The 21,484-nt window shown below is 40.4% G+C and overlaps 1 protein-coding gene across 1 annotated transcript in view; it reads right to left on the bottom strand.

Annotated features, from left to right (window-relative positions):
* Window positions 1-21,484, bottom strand: part of SEMA5A (semaphorin 5A) — a 450,728-nt gene that overhangs the window by 42,458 nt on the left and 386,786 nt on the right. The window contains exons 13-15 of the mRNA XM_049767907.1: window positions 19,104-19,221; window positions 14,155-14,336; window positions 11,050-11,193 (exon numbers count right to left, since the gene is read on the bottom strand). Coding sequence (XP_049623864.1) covers window positions 11,050-11,193; window positions 14,155-14,336; window positions 19,104-19,221 — 444 coding nt within the window. The remainder of the gene's footprint in view (window positions 1-11,049; window positions 11,194-14,154; window positions 14,337-19,103; window positions 19,222-21,484) is intronic.

Raw genomic sequence — 21,484 nt, 5'->3', positions numbered from 1 at the left:
TACCGCTGAGGTCATTTTATTTTCTAAATGCATTTGTGAACTCTTGGAATGATGTCGAGGAAATCCCAACTTCAAAGAGCACCAGGTCCCCTGAAGACATTGAATGACAATGGACAAATGTCAATCCTGTTTTTTCAAGCAATGAGTAGATCTCTATATTTAGATATTCATGCTCCTGTTAACAATTTATACATAGATAAACAAGACCTTCTGGAACTTGTGATGAGTCAATTTTCCCTTTGGTTTTTAACATGTGTAAATGAAAAGAAGGGGAAATCAACAAATGCATGGTAAATAGCAAAGGAAGAAGCTAGCTTTCTGTTTTTCCTGAATTTGGAAAAATTCTGAAGGATGCCAAATTTAGTGAGACATGCTTAGTCATGAAAAGGACAGAATTAGTTTAATAATCCAGCTTAGAATAGAAATAAGCTAAGATTTATCTTCAAGAAAGCACTGAGAATAGCTTTAGATCAATCTTCTCCCCACCACAAGCCATTTGCCTTTAGAGATGCAGTAGTTTCCTTTAGCTAAGATCTAAGTAAGTCACCTGTAAATAACATCACTATAATAAACACATAATCCTGCAGGACATGATGTAAAAGATTTTGCTTCCCTACCTCAAATATTTGAAACTTGAGATCTAGAGAGAAAGGAACTCACCTCTAAGGAGGGCAGAAAATAGGAGCGCTGAGTACTCAGCTTCCAAAAACCAGAAAATGGCATTTAGAAAGTCAAGCTTTTGAAGAGCAAATGAAAGCTTCCACAGCTCTCTCCTAAAACCAAGAAGACTTTTATAGTGAAATCCAGGGTTTACAAAAGAGGCCATGAATGAAAAGACAAAGCCAGGTCAAGCTGAAGGAAGTTCAAAGAAAGAAGTATTATTAAATATAAGTTGGAATTATGGAAAATAATGATAGGTTGAAATAGGGAGATTGACATTTGAAAGGTCACTTAAGGTGACCAGAAGTGAATTGTGCATTTTTGTTAGCAGATGAGAGATTTTTTACTTTATGTCCAAGGGGTCAAGAAAAATCCACTCACTCAGAAAGACAAAATATCAGAAAGATCAGAGATGGAGGGTAAAGTGGGCCAATTCCTGTGCAAGAGATCCAACCAGAATTACTGTCATCCCAGAAATCCTGTGATCCATGTTTTAGTGCAGGATCTGTCCACCCAACCCTAAAATTCAGCACAGGACACCAGCAGAAAGAGCTCATGGAACAAATACCAGCCAGGAGAATCTGAGGGGACTCAATCCATCTTTCCAAGCACTGATTTCTCTGCTCTTTGAGGGATACTCCAAGATGGTCCAAGCCCTCCACACAGTGGGAGAGAGATAAGCCAAGCTAGAGTAGCAGGATGCCAAGAAGAGAAGGCAAAAGGATAGAGCAGAATTAAGGACAGATATGACAAGTAGAGTAATATCCAACGCATCAACAGATGAAACAAAATCCAGCTACTCCATGCAAAGTGTTCTGTGAAGGGGTCAGCTGACAGATGTTGGGAAAAGTCCAGAGATAAAACAACCGTAAGCACTTCTCTGAATCATCACTTGAAAGAGTGACCTATGGAAGGAAAGAGTTATTCCACTTCGGGTTTCTTTTGAGAAGACCCACAGGTCACCCTACTGTCACAGATAGGTTCATGGGCATTCCTGTTGCATGTGGTTAAGGGCTGGGTCCTTCTCTTGAGGACAGCTCCTCTGGACAGAAGCACATGGACCTGCCAATGTATTTCAAGAATGTGACCCAAGGAAAAGCGAAAATGTGCAGCTTTATAACAAGTGTAACACCCTAACCATTCAATGATAATCATCACATGTGGTGAAGCTTTGAGTATTCTAAGAGAAAATGGCCTTTTGCCTTAAGAACACACTTGGAAGAAGTAAAAAATCCTCACACCCTCAAGATGGTGTCTACAATCACCAGATGAAACATCTGCCACTGTGGGTGGAAGGGAAAGAAAGCTGCCCCTCCCCTATCACTTCCACCCCAATTCACTGACATTAAAAGGTTGTGGACTTCCTTAGACTCCTTGATCCATTTGTTTTTAAAAATAGCTGTTTCAAAAGTTAGTGGGAGTCAAAAAAATCTTATTAAAAATGCTTAGGAAACCTTAATCTTTCAATAAAAAGCATAGTGCTGAGCCCCATATTTCTTTTCCTCCCAACCCCTGAAAGAGAAAACTTCTAGATCAATAAACCCCCAAGCCTCTTAGTACCCAATAGAATAGGAAAGAGCCTGTTAGTTACCGTGGTAATTCTCTTTGTTCAAAGATTTTTCCACATTTGAGGCTAAATAACGATTTAGTGGCCAGCTGTTGTCCGCTGTCTACAGCTGGCTTCCACCAGCTGACAGCTAAAGATTTTTGAAATAGAGTTGCTGGTGCTCTGAATCTCTAGAACCTTAAAACACTGAAAGCCACAGATGTGTTTCATGATGCATTAAAAATTAAGATTTTAATTTTTCCCATGACTGCTCATTCTCATTTTGCACTTAAAAGTGAATTAATATTCTGCAATATTTCTCTAAAATTATCCCTTTTCCCCCACAAAACCAGTCTGTGAAAAAAATGACATTTCATAATAGTAACAGACTAGATTTTCAATGACATTATCATGTTTCTGTCCATTTTTGGGGGGCCATAAATTATCTGTTGTTCTGGTTAAAATCTCTGCTAGTTTCTCCTTGTGACTTTTATTAGCTTAAACCAATCAGAGTCTTGGTAGAATTATTTTCCCCAGGTTCACTTTAAATAATTGTTCATTTGTTGAGCCTCACTGAAAGTATTCAATCTCCTGTGACATCAGAGAAACTAGACATATATTAAATACTATTACTTTTTACCCAAGAGAAAGAAAAGATAAACTACTTATTGTATTTTATTGTTATTTTTTGTTTGGGGCACTCAGAGCGTATATACTTTGCTCTTCACTCAGGGATTACTCCTGTTGGGCTTAGCTTATATGAGGTACTGGAGATTGAGCCCAGGTCAGCCATATGCAAGCAAACATTCTCCCCATTATATTACCACTCCAGCTCACAGGTAAATCACTTAGAGAATTATTACTGGCAAAGATAATTGATGAGCTTTGGCTCATCACAGGAGAAACCAACTTGCCTTGGAAGATAAAGAAACACCATTGCAAGAAGCCATCATTTGTTGCTAGGACTCTTAACTGTGGCTTTGTGAAGGCTGACCTTAAAGTGGTCACCCTGCCATTGTCACCCTCTCAGAATTCACAGTTTGTGTGAACTCCTCCTGATGAGTGGATAGAAACAATGCTTTGCTTTTCATCTGTAGACAATGGCAAAGGTGATGCCATTACCATTGTCATCAGGCAAATGTCTTCAGCATATGGAGTAATACCCTGACTTCTTTCAAGAAAATGCTCCCTTGTTGGCTTCCACTAAAATAATGGTTTCCAGCTAATAGACAACATATGTGGATCTGCAAGCTGGCAACAGCCACAGGGTTTGGAAAGCTGACCCTTCTACAAGGTAGCTTCTGGGGAGCCATGGTCTGTACTTTATTACAGATCCATGGGGTCATGTCCATAGTACCCAGGCTAAAAATCTGCAGATAGTGAAAGCTAATGAACAATGTGGGGCTCAGTAGGTGAGTGGTCATGCTATGACAGAACAATTCTGGTACCTGGATGTGTGGGCTATTCTAATAAAAGAACAAAAAAAATGAGCAAGTGCCTTTGGAATAAGGAAATGAGTAGAAGAAAGACTCTTGAGGAATAGCATAAACAAACATTAAGTTTAGGCTCTGGGGGCCCGGAGAGATAGCACAGAGGTGTTTGCCTTGCAAGCAGCCGATCCAGGACCAAAGGTGGTTGGTTCGAATCCCAGTGTCCCATATGGTCCCCCATGCCTGCCAGGAGCTATTTCTGAGCAGACAACCAGGAGTAACCTCTGAGCATCGCCGGGTGTGGTCCAAAAAAAAAACAAAAACAAAAACAAAAAAAGTTTAGGGTCTGGGATGCTCAAGAGAAGGTCTGAAAGAAGCAATAAAAAAATGAGACTGAACAATAATAAAAGTGAAAAACCCAATTAAAATGTATAAATAACTTGAATAGATGTTTCTTTAAAGACACACAAGTGGCTCAAAATGCATAGAAGAGGAAGCTCAACTACTTAGTCCTCAAGGAAAGGAAAACCCAAACTACAGTGAGACCAACAGTAAGGTGGTTAGAATAAAAAAAGGAATAAAGAAGAAAATAACACATGTTGGCAATGATGTAAAATACTTGAGTTCATTGCTGGCAAGAAAGTCAAATGGGGAAGATCCTATGAAAATCAATTTGGAAGCTTCTCTAACTGCTAAAAATAAAATCAGTCTATGACCCAGAAATTCCAGTTACACTTAGTCTAGCTACAAAAGGACTCAAAAGAATTTTTAAAAAGTGACTTAAACAGATACTCTTATGTCAGTGAAAAATTGCAGCATTTTTCACAATTGTCAAAAGGTGAAAGTCATATGGATACCAACGGTAAAAGAATAAAAGAAATATGATGTATATAGAGAGAGCCAAATATTATTCATCCATCAAAAAGGACTATAGGTTTGATAAATGTTATCACCTGGGTGAACTATGATAAAGTCATAGTAATGAAATAAGTCAGATACTAAAGAAAACAAATGTATGGTTCCAATTCCATAAAGTGTCTTAAATAGAAAATCCATAGAGACCTAACATAGATTAGAGAGATTTTATGGGGATGGGAAGAAGGGTTATGGCTTAATAGTTTCAGAGTTTCTAAGGTGCTGAGATATTTTTATAACCAGCAGTAGTATTATACAATACCAGACAGTGAATGCCACTGGATTCTATGCTCAAGGATAGTTTAAGAAAACATTTAATACAGTCTATATTTTACCACAATAAAATGACAAAGGAAGAACAAATTCCTGGAAACCAGAAGAAGGAAAAAATCATGTTAAGCAAAGGCAGAAGATTTCCAGAAATGTTGTTTTCAGGATAAGACACTGAAGAAGTGAGTATAAAGTGAGTAATAGAGTTTTAACCAATTTTCCAGCAAATTGCTCTAGGTACTGGCTGCCTTCTTCTTCCTACTTCCAACCAAGCTTAAGGGCAAGAAAAAACCTGGAGGGAAGAGCTGTAAAACAGAAGGAACCAAGAATAGATAATGCTGAAGATTCTGAGCCTCTCTCAGAAATCCATGAGAGTACCAACTGGCAACCTTTTGTTAAATCCTCAGGCAGGTGGAAGGGTCAGATGTGTGAACTGACACACCAGAAGTTCTTTGAAAGGGTAAGGGCAAGCTTCAATGATCTTCTAAACCACACCTACAGCTGTTGGCCAAACATTGAAGTGCTGTCTCCTTAGCCCAGTGCTTCACAAATAGTGGGGTGCACCCGCCAGGGGGGCATGAGGCTCTGTAAAAAGGGGGGCATGTTTGACCTTGGCAAACATTGTCATAACAAGCTAAGCCCTGTGCTTATGTCTCTGTATGTCTCTGGAGCTGAAAGTTGCTGTGTCCTGCTTCAAAGAGCTTTGAAAAGCTATGCATTGCAAAACGTGCTCATTGTAGCCATTAATCCAGACATTACCTCCAATTAAAAATTCAGCTCAAATTATTTTATATATTTTTGTTTTGCATGTTACAGTTTTTTAATAAAATACTATTTACAGTTGCATGGGGGGCTGTGAAAAATATTTTCTTCTTCCTAGGGGGGCATGACAGAAAATAATTGAGAAGTACTGACTTAACCCATGGAGAGAAGTCTTATCTCAGAAAGAGCTGTTGCTATACAAAAGAAAGATAAACACAGGATAATCTCACTTCTATGTGGGATTTAGAATAACTGCATGAAGAAATGCAATGGTTTAAATAGGAGTTTCCAGAGCACTCTTGGCCCCAGAATATAGTGAGAAGAAAAGAAATTGAGTGGAGGAGAAAGATGTGGAATTATGAAGGGAAGGGGACAAGAAGACAAGGGTGCATTGGTGGGGTTAAGAAAGGACAGAACTAAATATCTAAGCCATGGAGTCAACAACAGTGAAATCCTGAGATGCTAATTTTATCCATCAAACTTTAAAAAGGTTAGGTTAGGCTGGCAGAATGGGACATTGGGGGTGAGGTATGAGACGGGCACTGGGAACATTGATGGAAGGATGTTGACACTGGTAGTGGGATTGGTGATTGGTCCTGAAACATTGTAAGTCTAAAACTCGACTACGAATGACTTTGTAAAACACAATGCTTTAAATAAAAATAAATAAATAAAAGAGGGAAAGATCTGTGGCTATAGGTTTGCTTTGTGGTATAAACCTCAAGTAAAGCCACAAAATATACTTCTGAAAAATCAGCAGGGACTGAAAGAACAGAGAGCATATGAAAGAAATAATATTGAAAATTGCAAAATCTACTAGTAGTCAGTCAGCAAGTGATTAAATTACCTAGCTATCTCTCTCCCTCTGACTTATTTCACTCAAAACAAAAGACATTATCATAATAATGCCCAGAGATAACAGAGATGAGGGCTGGAAGGACTGGCTCTCATGTGAAGCTCACCATAGTGTGGTGAGTTTAGTTATAGAGATGACTATACTAACTATCATGACAATGTTAATGAGTGAGAAAAGTAGAATGCCTGTCTTGAATACAGGCAGGGGATGGGGCAAGAGGAAGTTGAGGGGCATTGGTGGTGGGAAGGTTGCAGTGGTGAAGGTGGGTGTTCTTTTTATGACTGGAACCCAACTACAATCATGTATGTAATCATGGTGCTTAAATAAAGAAAAAACTTTAAAAATTACCTAGCTTAAAACACTTATCACCTTCCTTGAGAAAGGAGGTAGAATTCAGGAACCTGGACTGAGAGAGGGCAGATGTCTGGATAATGACAAATGTGCCTGGAGAATTATGTCCAGACATTGAATGTTAATTGAGTACTTCTTAAAACTTTTCTGGTCAGATTTCAGAATTTCTATGCAGTAATAGTTTCTTTTTTTTTTATTCTCCCTTTTGGAGGAGAAATATTTCCAATCATTGACCTGTGCTGTTTTGCCACTCTATGCAGAATATGTTGATGGCGATAAATTGTCTCTCATTTCAGATAGCCACAGACTGAACTAAACGTACAACCATTCATTGTAAACCTCATTTACAGTTATGTCTCATTTGGACTTTTGAAGGAAAATGATGGAACGTTAGAAACTTTCTGTGGACCTTTGGAGCAGGTGAGCTTCCCTTGACATAGAGGAGGGATGTGAAATGATTGAGGAATTGATCCACAGTGAAGAGTAGGCTTAAAGGTGATCAATGATACTTGCTTCTGTTAATCATGTCTTAGGAATTTCCCTCTATTTGAAGTGTTGATTAGTTTTCTGAGTGGGCCACTTTTGTGAATATGTTACATAAGATTTATAGTTCCTCTTATGACAGGCTTCCTTGATGGATTTGAGGAAGCATGTGCCATATAAACCAGATTCTTGGGCTATGGTTGGACAGTACATGGCTGACAGGCAGTGAGTAGGAAACTGAGGCACCTTTTGTGACAGTCTGAGGACTGTCACAACCATTGACCCTGAAAGCAGATTATTCCCTAGCACACTTTCAGATTACCTAGTTTCTGTTAAACCTGACCTTTACCTAACATAGAAACTCAGTAATCCCTATTCTTTGGGACTGTGATGATAACATGTTCTGTTTTAAGTCACTAAGTTTGTGGAACTTCTGCTCCACAATGGTTAAAAACTAATACAATAGCATCTACATTTTGCTCTTATTTACACAAAGTTTCATGATTCACAGGCCATTGAATCCCTTTGGGGAAACGTGATTCTGTTCAGATTCTGCTACTCAGAGAAATCATTTTACTAGGACTTTTTAGAAGACAAAAAACAGAGTCCAAACCTTTGAAAGTTGGTTTTAAAAATGTAGTATTTTACTTATTACTTCTGAAAACATAATGTTCATATTTCTGGGTTCTTTGTTTCAGTAAGGATTCATTATTTCTAATATTAAAGGTTGTTTTTTTACTCCTAAATGAAAAATCATCATAACTATAATCTTGATACTAATGTAGAAACTTTCCCTTCTACTTTTTTGGGTGAAGGGAGGAGTCACATGAGGTATTCTACCAAGTTCTACACTCAGAGATCCTTCCTGATGGAATTCAGGGGTTCCTATGCAATGCTGGGGACAGGACGTGGATTGGCTGCTTGCATTTCAAGTACCCTAACCACTGTACATAGCTCTACATAGCTCTAATCTAATTCTTTGAAAGAGAATCAACTCATGGGAGGAGTTCTATTAAAGAGGACTGTGCTCTGTGTAAATAATTTTGTAGGACTAGACCTTGGTCCTCTGGTTCAGTTTTCAAATATGCTTCATGCCAGAATTGGGTCTATAATCCTTTATACAGCTGAATTGGGGGAGCATCCTTGTTGTGTATGTAAATATTTTAGGATTACTATGTTACTCACCCTAACCTGATTGGTGATTGTGCCCTACCCTAGGGTGTGACCTGGCATTCTGCCCCCACCCTAGGGTAGTACCTGATTCTGCTTCCACCATTGGGTGGTATCTGATCCCACCATTGGGTGGTACCTGTTCTGGGGGATAAAAACAAGGGTCTGTGGAAGGCCGGGGCTTTTTTGCTGGAACTGAGGCGGAGTCTTTGGACTTCAGTCTTGTCCACCGAATAAAGCTAATATTTCCACAAGCCTGACTGTCTGCGAGCTGTTTACCTGCCGTTTCACCTCAGAACCATCGGCTAGACAGGGTGGCAGACGTGCGCTCTAAACTGGAAGAGAAAGGCCTCATCCTCCATCCCTCTATCAGTCAACCTCTTCAGGGACTGACTTGCAACACATCCTCAGATAACAGAGCAAAGAACTCAAAAACTCTTTGGAAAGACCCTAAAGGCCTTTTTCGCTTTCCTTAATCTTTTCTTAGCCTCCTTAAAAGGACTCAATTTTCCAAATCAGATGTCATTCCGATTCTCACCATCCATTCACTTATTATTTGTAAATGCACATTCTCCTCCAATCATCCAATCTAGCCTAAGACACATCAATGTTTTTCCTGTAAAAATAAAAAGAAGCATTTCCATATGTGTCCCCTGGACATGCCACTCTGAGCTTGCCATGAAAAGGTAGCTTTATCAATGACCTAGAATGGAGTTGTGTCATTGTCAACCAGAGTTAAAGAGTTTCCTTGAACCTCTTCCAAATGTGCTGAGTTTGAGAGATGCGGGAACAGGTATTTGGCTTGTGGATCTACCTATGTGTGATTCTCTGACACCTTTGCATCAGTGGGAAGGCTGTGTCTCAATGAATTTTATTAAACTATAATTTGTAGCATTAAAAAAAAAAAGAGGCCAGAGCAATAGCACAGTGGGAAGGGCATTTGCCTTGCACATGGCCCACTGGGTATTGATCCCCAGCATCCCATAGGGTTATTTCTGAGTGCAGAGCCACTGAGCACCACTGGGTATAGCTCCCAAACAAAAATAAAAAAATAATTAAAAATAATTGTGTGTGTTTGTGTAGTGTTCGTGCATTTTTCATTCAAAGTTTTCCACTGTAAGCACTAGGGTTTACAAGACAGTCAATGAATGATAGGGACTCATGCATGCCATGGTCCAAGAGGGCATCCTCCACCAGGGGGCGCTCAGAAGCAGCCCTCTGGGACCTCAGAAGTTGAGTTCCCCGGTTCCCATATCAGATTATGTAGCCTCAGGTCACTTGCTCTTTGTCTGATTCTCAGGGCATCACAGAGGTGGCTTTGACTCTTTGGGCTTCATTAGGTGCTGATTTATGGGCATTTTAAAATTTCCAACAATACAAAATTTTCCGAAGTTTGGAAATGTCAGGGAACAAGGCTGCAATCCTCAGTCCTCTCACTTATATAATACAAGGGCCCACACAGACTCTCGTGGGGACAGGAAGCTTTAAACTCAACACCTTTGGCTTTGTCAAAATTATATTCTAGAAGCCTGAGCGATAGCACAGTGGGGAGGGTACTTGTATCCCATATGAGTATAGCCCTCCTGAACCTGCTAGGAATCATTCCTGAGAGCAAAGCCAGGAAGTAATCTCTGAGCCACAGAGGTTATTCCACGTCTGTTTCCCACCAAAACAAAACCATATTTTATGTTCCACAGTGTCAAAGAAAGAACATCTTCACTGGCGATTTAGAAAGACAGGGATGCTTCCTTTCCTATATTGGAAGCCCAATAATATTGTCCATGTGAAGATGAACCGTATGGCCCACAATGGCAGAAGGTCTTTCTCCTAAAGCCCTGCCAAAGGTACATGGCTTAGCACCTTTGAATTAGAAGGTACAGAAAGTCATTCTGCTCATGTAGATCAGTAGAGTCAATGTATGCCAGAGGGGTAGCTGGAGAACTCTAAAAGCAAAATACATTTCACCTTGGATAGTCCCTCCAAAGCCATTAATAGGATTTACTATACAAGAGGTGAAAAGAGGCGAGATCATCTGCAAATGGGCGAATATGGTAGCACTCTAATGGTTGATTCTCAACCATCTAGATCCCAATCAAATGACTAAATCTACAAAAAGAAACCGGCCCTTGCACTAACGCTCGATCTGTCTATTGTCTGGCTGAGTTGAAAGTGTAACATCCCCAGTGGAAGCGGGACCCACCCCCAGGCTCTGCGGATCATCTCTGGGCGATGAGAAACACCAACAGAAGCTACCTGAGTACCTGCTTCTGAGTTGTTATGGACACTTGGGGTGGGGGTCTGTCAAGCTCCTCTACAACCTGGGTCAGACTTGATGCTACGGGTTCCAGCTCCCACTTTCCAGTATCCAAGGAACCTATAGTCTATGCGTAGTGCTCAGATGCGCGCCTACTAGCGAGATGGGGCCTGGGGAGATGCTGGCAAGAGGCAGCCTGGGAAGCAATCCAAGGGTGTCTGCAGAGAGGAGGACAGTGCAGCTGCACAGATGCCACAGAGATGCTAAGCTAGACTCATATGAGAGAACTAGGGTGCAGGGCTAGGGGATATGGGGAGAGCACACCTGGGCAGTTGTGCACTCTGGGACTCACCTCTCCTCACGGTTCTGGCCCACGCACACACGGCCACCGTGTCGCGGGCTAGGGTTGCTGCAGGCTCGTTGTCGCACTTGGAAACCGATCCCGCATGAGGTGCTGCAAGGTGACCACGATGTCCAGGGGGTCCAGCCGCCATTCCTGTGGAGGGAAACAACCGTGGGGGTCCCTAGGTCAAAGCTGCTTCAAGTGCACCACCACTATCCACCGGCATCATCACACCAGCCCACTAGAGTGGTTCTGAGGATCTTGTGTCCCCCAAACCCTCATCTCTATCTTCCTCCCAGGAAATGTGATATCGGGGCCCCAGAACTAGAACAGCAGGGAGGGGGCTGGTCTTGCATGCAGAAGATTCAATTCAATCCCTGAGATTCCCACTGGGTCCTCTGAGCACTGCCAGAAGAGTGCAGAGCCAGGAATGAGTCTTAAGCATCTCTGGGTATACCCCCAACTCTCTCCAGAAAAAGAAAAAATTGGGAATCTGAATGAGTGTTGACAGGAGAGTTTAAAGAGTGCCCCTACATAATTCAAAAGGGCTGCTATTTAAACCAGTGGAGACACATGCCTAATGAAAATATTCCAACTCTAAGGAAAATCACGTTGTAAAATAATGGCCTGTATTTCAAATAATTCAATTTTCTTCATGGAAATGTGAAACTCAAGAAATATTATCTTACAAAATATAGTTTTGTATTAGAAACTAGGGGAAAAATTTCTCTATGAAAATGTTAAAACTCAAGACAAATAATGCCATTTCATTGAAAAGGCAAGTGGAGCTCAAGTGATGGACCTCTAAAGCTTATGATGTGGCTTTATTTGTACTTGGTTATAATCTGTGAAAAAGCACGTGCTAGGGAACTCATCTAAATAGCGCATAATGCTAATTTTTAAAGCCACTAATAATAAGCCAGAATACTCTTGAAACATTTACATGGATTAATATTAACATATTAGTATTCATAGTTTTAAAACAAATATCTTAAAGTAAAGGACAAATAATTTCAGTTTGGATTGATGGCTATTTTCTCATAATCTATAATAAAAGACAAAGTATAAATAAAATAAGTGCACATATAATATATATACATATTGAATAAATTATATATTTAAATAATAAATTAAATGAGTCACTTATTTAAATGGGTTTTCTGGTTTGTTTCCTTTTTGGGCCACACTCAGGTGTGCTCAGGTATTACTCCAGGCTTTGCACCCAGAATCACTCCTGATATGTGATGCCAAGGAATAAAACCAGGTCAGCCACGTGCAAGGCAAATGTCTTACCTGATGTACTATCACTCTAGTCCTTTTAAGTGTTTTTCTTTTAAATACACTATTGCTGACAACTATTTTCCTTTTTTACTTACTATTGTATTTTTTCCATATATTGTATATTGTTAAGATGTTTATAAGTTAATTGGTGGAGGGAAGTCAACACTTGTGGTGGGAATGGCTCTAATTCACTGTCACTATATGCCTGAAATCCAACTGTTAAGAACTTGTAATTCACAATGGTATTAATAATAAAATTTAAAAAGCAAAGAAATATTGTTTTCCTATTCCCATTCCGGAAAATTAAAAAAAGAACAGGTTTTTCTTTGTCTTTTGTTTATTAAAAATGTTTGTAAATTAAACAGCATTTTATCTCTGTTATTAAACAAATGAAAGACATTTTTAATAATACTAAAGTATCTGTTTTTGACAGAGCCCAAACTCTCACTTGCTTTTCTAAACACACATTCATTTCTATAGCTATCTGTGTCTGTCATCCATGTCCATGGAAGAGTCATAGTAGAAAAACTCCACTCACATTAATCCTTAATTTTACTTTCAATGCATTCGTATTATAATTTTGCAAAGTTCAAAGTCTACATAAAAAGCTAACATTATAATTCCAATAAATATTCCAAGTAAAAATTTCTGAGAAAATTTCATTGTTCCTCATTTTCTTTTCTGAAACTTAATAATGATTCTAGTAAAACCTTAACATAAGCCTAATAAAGCCTAACATGTTTTATTGCAATTGAACCAAAATTATCACAGAAATGAGACCCAGATTTCTCATAAAGGTAGCTAAAAGATTTCTTAAACCCTGGGATTGTTTAAGAAAATTGTGGTTCAGCTATACATATATATGTATATATCTTTATAATAAATATGAACCATAACTAAGCCATAAAATAAAATGATATTAAACTTTACAGTTTTTTTTTTCTGTAGGAATACAGCTATATGATGCATTGGGTGCTGTCTGTAATACAACTTTTTGCATATGTGCTATGTTGTGAGCCTTTCAGCATAAAATATAAGAAACATGTTACATTTAGGGAGGAAAGGCTGGTCAGAGTAGAGAGAAACACAAGAATCAAACATGAGGGATTAAATACGCATTGCTCTCTGAATTTGTTTGTTCTCAGGAGCTGATTTGCAAGCTAAGGCATATGACGTGGACTCAAAGAAGAAATGTTAGCTTTGCAATTCTTGAAACTTAAAACAAAAATAAACTTATTTAAATTCTTTTGGGAGTTGGTCTCAGAGTGCCCCAGAGTAGAGGAGCTGAAATGCTCTGCCTGCATCTCAGGGGGCTCTGGGCTGGGCTGTGCCCGAGGTTTAATGTTGCCTGATCAGCTTCTAGAAGCATCATGTCTGCTCAGCAGGAACCATGTGAAGTAAATTCAGGGGGTGAGAAACCTGAGGAGTAGCTGCCGTCCTCATCCTCACTCTTGGGTATCCAAATCCCACCAGAGACCAGCTGATCATCTATCTCCCCAAAGGTGAGGCTCAGTTACGGAACATCTGGCCCTCACTATCTTTGTGAGTCCCCCCATGTGCTCAAAATAGAATGTGTGGATTGGGCCAACGGGCAGCAATACTCTGTCTCCCCACCAAGGACCTATCTATACTGCAGAAATGAATTCTAATGGGTGGCAGGGAAGTAAGTTTGGCAGCAGGGAGGAACTCAAGAAAAGCTTTCAGCTAAACCCCACCTTCTGCTTTTAAAAAGATTTCCTTTGGGGAGATATAAACAGCCCCTTGGACTCCTTTCCTTGGAACTGGGGTCACACACTAGTTGATTATCCACAAGCACCCCAAGTGGGGACTTACCTGGAACAGTTGGCAATCTCCATACGGGGGCCCTGGCATTGCCAGCCGCCACACCGAGGGGCTGGGCTGTCACAGGCCCTGGTACGGCAGAGGCAGGAGCCCAGGGCACTGCCATCTGTGTGGGTGCAGGGTGTCCATGCAGACCAAGGCCCAAAGTGCCCATCCACCGTGAGGTTCCGGATCTAGGGAGCAGACACAGAGTGAAGGTCAGAGGGATGAAGCACCACTAGCGCTAAGAGAAACGGAAAGGGTTCCCTGAATACCAGAACCCCTTAGAGTGACCTCTGTTATATAGTTTACAGAGGAACAGAGGGTTCTGAATAGAGCAACCTAGCCAGGACAGTGAGTGGGAGGGAGCTGAGGAGGAAGAGAGGAGAATAATGGAGGGGAGAAGAGGGAGGGAAGCAAATAGGAGGAGAGGATGAGGGGAAGGCACGGTAGAGGAAAGGGGAGGGAGAAAAGGGGAGGGTAGGGGACATAAGGGGAAGAGAGAGGCTAGAAGAGAAGAAGAGATAGGAGGGGAAAGCAAGTGGAAGAAAAGGGGAGGAGTGGAGAGAAGGTGAAGGGAAGGGAGAAAAAGGAATGAGAGGAGAGGAGATGGTTAGGAGGCAGAGAGGTACTGAGAAAGGGGAAGGAGAGTGGAGAGAAGGCTGGAGTTTGAGGACCACTGCCCAAGACTTAGAGGAGGAGACAAGAAACAGAGAGAAGGAGAGAGTCAGACTGAGGTGCACATCCCACACATGAGCATGGCTGGCTCTGGATGAGTCAGCTGCTAAGCAGAACAGGCAGCAGCAGCAGCAAAAACAGGCTGCAGGCCAGAAAAATGTTCTCAGAGGGCTGCATGTGGCCAGTGGGGTGTAATTTGAGGAACCCTGCTCTAAAGAGATGAATTTGCTTTCATCTTGGGATGAATCTTCTCACTGTATGATAACCAGTACTTGCTGATTTGAGATCTGTGTTTTACTACTAGTCATTAGTGGTATGTGTCTGGGAGAGGGAATTGGGGTCAGAAATAGTAAAATGGTTACTCACATATCCACAGTGAAATGGATGGTGTCCATGCAAAATTCAAGCCAGATACATGCTGAAGGCTACACTTTGCTTGTGAAGTGACACTACAGCTACACAGGACAAGGACTATTCTATAGCTCTAGGTAGGTACACTTAGAGCTTGTCAAGTCTCCTACACTGAGAATTGTGTTTTAAATGAGAGTGATAGAACTAAGAATGTTAATCCACATCTCATTTACTGCCCTCTCCTCAATAAGAGGCTCCATAAAGATTTTCTAAAAGAGAATGTTTGAGTAGAAAATAGGTCTTCTAAAACTCATATGATAGGGATCACAGAGATAGCACTGCAATAGGGCATTTGCCTTGCAAGTGGCCGATCCAGAATCAATAGTAGTTCAAATCCTGGCATTCCATATGGTCGGGCCCCCATGCCTGCCAGGAGCGATTTCTGAGCAGAGAGCGAGGAATAACCCCCTGAGCGCCAGCGGCTATGACCCAACACCCCCCCCCCCCCAACCATATGATATGGGGCTGGAGAGATAGCGTAGCAGTAGGGCATTTGCCTTGCAGGCAGCTTATCCAGGACAGATGATGGTTGAAATCCCAGCATCACATATGGTCCCCCATGCCTGCCAAAAGTGATCTCTGAGCGCAATGCCAGGAATAATCTGAGTGCCGTGGGTGTGACCCAACAAAAAAAAACAAAACAAAAGAAAAATATTATCATGGATATGCAGCTTATCACAGAATGGTTAGTGCAGTTAGAGAAATAACTACACTAACTATTATAATGACAATGGTAATGAGTGAGAGAAATAAAATGCCTGTCTCAAAGACAAGCAGAAGGTGGGGAAGGAATTAGATGGGACATTGCCGGTGGGAGGGTTGCATTGGTAAAGGGGGTATTCTTTTTTTTACGATTGAAACCCAACTACAAACATGTTTGTAATCATGGTATTTAAGTAAATATATTGTTAAAAAATAAATTTAAAGAAGTCATCAAGTTCCTGAAAGGGTTGTTGTCTGGGTATGTGTCTGGGAGAGGGAATTGGGGTCAGAAATAGTAATATGGTTACTCACACATCCACAGTGAAATGGATGGTGTCCATGCAAAATTCAAGCCAGGGAGAAGGGGCAAAGGGAGTGATCTCATACCCAAATGAACTTTCTAGAAAATAGAGCATCTAAGCCATAAATCCCAGTCTGCCTGAGTCAGCTCTGTTATGTGTTAGATTTATGAAGCTGCCTTGGTAGGTTGATACAAGTGAGTCTAATATTATCCTTAAGATATACAACATTCCTCTCCTACCAATTTTAATGTAATAGGACTTCATTATTTAACTTGGCATTCACATTGAATATAAGGTGCCTCCTTCTTATTCAAACACCTTTCATCCTGGATCCAGAGCAATAGCACAATGGATAAGACTCTTGCCTTGCAAGCAGCAGCTCAGGTTCGATCCCTGGCATCCCTATGCCGTAAACACAGCCAGGAGGAATGCCTGAGTGCAGATTCAGGGGTAATCCCTGAGCATCACCAAAATACTCCTCGTCCTTGATTTCCTTTGGATAAAGATATGTAGGCTGTTACCGATTACCCAATTTCCTGCCTAACTCACCTGGATTGTGAGACCCTCCCACAGCTGGGAGGGGTCTATGGTTGGTATTTAAGAGTGGCTTGTGGTAGGGAGGTAGGGGAGATGCAGCAGGGGAGAGACAGAAGCAGCAAGGAAGGAGATCAGAGACACAGGTTGAGTGCAGAGAGGCTGCTTAACTTAGAGGCCATGTGAGGAATATGCACATGGCAGGCCTTGTAATAAAGCTGATGTCTCCTGAAACTTCATCTGACTGCCTGTTGATCATTTCTTCACCTTTACCTGACACCAACAGACCTGCAGGCTGAAGGGGCTGCAGGGCAATGGGCCTGGCTGAGAAAAGCCTAACCATCCATCCATGCACCACTAGGACTTTATAATTAATAATTAATGCAACATAGGTAAAGAAAAAAAAGACTTGGGGCCAGAGAGATAGCATGGAGGTAAGGCATTTGCCTTGCATACAGAAGGACGGTGGTTCAAATCCCGGCATCCCATATGATCTCCCGAGCCTGCCAGGAGCAATTTCTGAGTGTAGAGCTAGGAGTAACCACTGAGCACTGCCGGGTGTGACCCAAAAATAAAAAAATAAATAAAAACTAAAAATGGAAAGACTTGAATTATAAGATCTTTTGACCTATCTCCTTAGCATCATTTATCATGAATCTGAAAAATCAGCTGGTGTCTTACAATCCATGGCAGGATTTTTTTTCTTACAACATATAAAATAATAATGTAACATATGTATAAAATAGTAACAGTAATAGGCTTCAAAATTGGTATATCAGATGATAAAAGATGTAGATTTGGTTACGAAAACTCAGCCTTTATAGCAACCAATAAAAAGTAACATAAAAGCACTCTGTACTCAATAGCTTTAAAGATACCTAAAACTACTCTTGATTAACTTGATAGTTTATATTTAACTCACTTATTTCTAAGTGTATTTTTGTAAGGGTGCATCCTTTAAATAGTGGCTGGTTATAGGATATTTCCCATCTTTTGTATGGCAGCTGGCATAAACCAGAAAAATCTGATTGCTTTCCTGGGTTTTGTTATGTGACATAATGTACTGTCTGTTACTTTATGATCTGCATATCATCAACATATCAAAAGTATATCTTAAAATCAAAATGATATAAAATAATTCAACCTTGTTTGTGATCAGGGTTGAAGCAATAAGACAGTGTGGAGGATGCTTGATTCTCTGAGGACCAATCCAGATTTCATGTCCTATATACCATATGATCCCAAGCCTGCCAGGAGTGATTTCTGAGCACAGAGCCAGGAGTAATCCCTGAATGTCAAGAGGTGTGCCCTTCCCCCAAAATAGTTAAGCTGTGTTTGTGGTCAGGGCGAGAGCAATAGGTAAGTAGGAAGGGCACTTGCATTGCATGTGGCTGACTAAAGTTTAATCCCTAGCATCCTGTATGGTCTCCTGAGCACCAGCAGGAGTAATTCCTGAGTGCAGATCCAAGACTGACCCCTGAGCATCACATGACATAGACCAGAACACAAAAGAACCAAAATATATAAAATTACAGGAGTTTAACCAAGTTCTAGTTAATAGCTCACTTTCTCTGACAGTAGGAAAAACATGCTGAGGTAAATTTTTTTATTGTTGCTGTTATTATTATTATTATTATTAATCTTTATTTTTACTATTTTGGGGCCACACCAGAGGTGCTCAGAGCTGCCTACTTCTGGCTCTAGGCTTAGGGAGAGACATTGGTTAATGACTACAAAATTTGGCCCCTACAAAACCCAAACAATTCATCAAAGGAAACTGAATCTTGAATCCGCCATATAGGCTCAAAGTGCTCGTAAGTTCCCCTCATTTTCTGGTGCCACTGTTGGAATATCCAGGGGGCTGTTTTTCCAAAACTTCCCCATAACTTTAAAACAGACCTCCATGATGGCCCTACAGGGGGGCTCAATGTGAATACCTGTTAGTTTATTCTTTTCAAAGTTCTACTTAGCTTCTGGAATTAGCACTACCAAGGGCAAAAGATGAGTGTAGAATTCTTTATTTTGAGTAGTACCAGAAGCAAAACAGTTTACCACGAATTCTGGAGCTACAAGTCCAAGAATAAAAGACCCCAAGCAAATCCAAGATAATGCACCTCATTTTCAACCTCCCCCAGTTTATCTTAAACTTTTGCTCCTCCTCAATCCTATAAGCAGAGCTGGTATTTCCTGCTTGGTTAGGAAGTGAAGGAATTGAGCAAGCAAGGATGGGATTGCAGAGGGCAGGGGGCACTCCTGAAATGTGGGTTCAGGGAGCAGGGGAGTTGGGTTGCCCTCGGATGGACTGTGTGAAGGATGGAGGTTGGAGATGCTCACCGGGCACGTGGAAATGCTCTGCTCCCATTGGCTCATGCTCAGGCTCTCCTCCAGGCTGGTACATTTCTTCATCACCATGTCCCAGCCACAGTAGGGGTCTTGGGCACCGATGCAAGCACTGAAAACACATGCCAAAGGGTGCTTTAAAAAGAGAATTGAGTGTTGGACCCAGGATCCTACTGCACTGACATCACAGCACCAAGGTGGGATCTATACACCTCATGGCACACAAATTTCACCACAGTCCAGGAAGCAGCTAATCAATGCAAAAGAAATCACTCTAGTTGACATATATCTATATATTTTAAATACAAGGCAGTGGCCTACTTGTGTGAACAAGAAAACAGCTAAAATTAGAATCTCTCAATGTTAGAAAATACTTTCGGGTTAATATGGGTTCTACTCATAATGACCGTCATTGCCATCCCCTTAATAATCGAGATATTTGAATATCTAATGCCATGGACAATATTATTACTTATTTGTGGCTCTAAACACATACATCATGTACATTTTCACTTCAGTATCATCAACATAATCCCTCTCATCACCGCCTTAATTGTACTGAACACCTACCATGATACAAGTGATTGTGTGATTTAGACACATCGAACAAGGGGGGTGTTGTTACTTTTATATTTTTGGTAAGAAAACTGTGGTCCATAAAATTAAGCAGCTGGCCCACATACAAGCAAATATGCTCCAGATTCTTCAACGTGGCTCAAATTCAGTCCAGAAAGCATTTTCTTTTTAACAGCCCAGCAGAAAACTGTACTAAAAATGGCAATTCAATAGCTCTGCGAAGAATATTCAATACACTACTGATCTGCCATGTGGATAGTAATTGTTTCCTTTTAGCTTTGTTGAATGAGAAGAATTCATCTATAATAGGGGAGGTATAAAATGGAAAGATTGGGTTCCTAACCAAGAGAGGGTAAACAGTGGGGAGGGAAGGAGCAGTCATAGAGTCAACACTATGGAGAAGATGAACCAGAAAAGTCAGTGCAGGACACTTGGAAATTCTCTCCCTATCTTTGAAAAGCTAAACTGTAATATTCTTCTCTGCATATATCTCCTCCATAATAAACAATGCTCAATGGAAATGAGTGGAGATTAAAAGTCATGGACTGAAGAGATAGTACAGAAAACTGGGTATTTGCCTTACGCATGCCCAACCTAGGTTCAATTTCTAGTACCAATATGGTTGCCTGAGTCCTGCCAGGAGTAACTCTCTGAGCAGAGAAAAAAAGAGTAAACCCTGATTAGAGTTGGGTATGACTGACCCAAAGGTGCAGATATTATTTTTTTTGAAGTTATTATTTTTGTAGCAATTTTGTGCATCATTTTCCTTCTCTTCCTTTTGATGTTGTCAATATCTTGTGATTATAATTTTAGACTGGCCCTTTCTGATAGAGAGAAATAAATGTATAGCCATCAGATTTATTTATTTAGTGGTGGAAATAAGATTCGATGTGTACATGTGCACTTAATTATCTATTTCTGTATAAACATCTGATTGATAATCAATTTCCATTTCTGTTTGGATGGTGGTACTCTTTTTCATCTGGCCATTGGGAGACAAAGTGTGTTAAAATGCACTCTCATCAATGCTCTTTCAATTACCTTCCCTATTTGTCAGTAAAGAGTTTTTTCTTGAGCTACAAATGTCTTGAAATGTTATGCAGTCCATTTTATAAATGTATTTCTGCAAAGCATCTGGATTTTGTGCTCTATTTAGAAAGCACTTCCATACTTCACAAAAATCATAAAACAGTTATCCACGATCCTTTCTGGTTCTTCTACCCCATCATTCTATTTGTCTACCTATCTTGAACCCATCCCACATGCATTTGGTACTGCTTCTTTGCTCCCCTCCAAAAAGTAAAGGCAATCCAGCAAACAAAAATATTTCACACCTCCAATTTCTCGAACTGCACACTATAAATAAACAGAGCTCTAAAGCTCAGGATTAGCCAATGTGGATGATTTCTTTCTTTTCTTTCATCATAAAACTGAACACAGATATCTTTTACAAGGAAAAGTTGGCAACAAAGTATTTGAATGTCAAGACATTAGACTATTTGGCTTCTGAAGTTTGAGTAAAACAATCCCTAATAACTCTCTCTAAATAAGAGAATTATTTCAGAGCTTAATTCAATTGAGTAGAATTTGACTATTACGTTTAGCATACGGAACACATCCAACATTTTTAAATTTTAAAGAATCCATTACATTAAAGAAACAACTGATTTGATCTTTATTTTTTTTTCCTTTGGTTTTGAGGCCACATGCAGTGGCACTTTAGGGGTCACTCTTGGCTCCGTACACATAAATTGCTCCTGGCAGGCTCAGGGGACTATATGGGATGCTGGGATAGAACC

This window comes from Suncus etruscus, chromosome 2, assembly GCF_024139225.1.
Source record: "Suncus etruscus isolate mSunEtr1 chromosome 2, mSunEtr1.pri.cur, whole genome shotgun sequence".
NCBI classification, from domain to species: domain Eukaryota; kingdom Metazoa; phylum Chordata; class Mammalia; order Eulipotyphla; family Soricidae; genus Suncus; species Suncus etruscus.
This window is presented reverse-complemented; position numbering and strand designations above follow the sequence as displayed.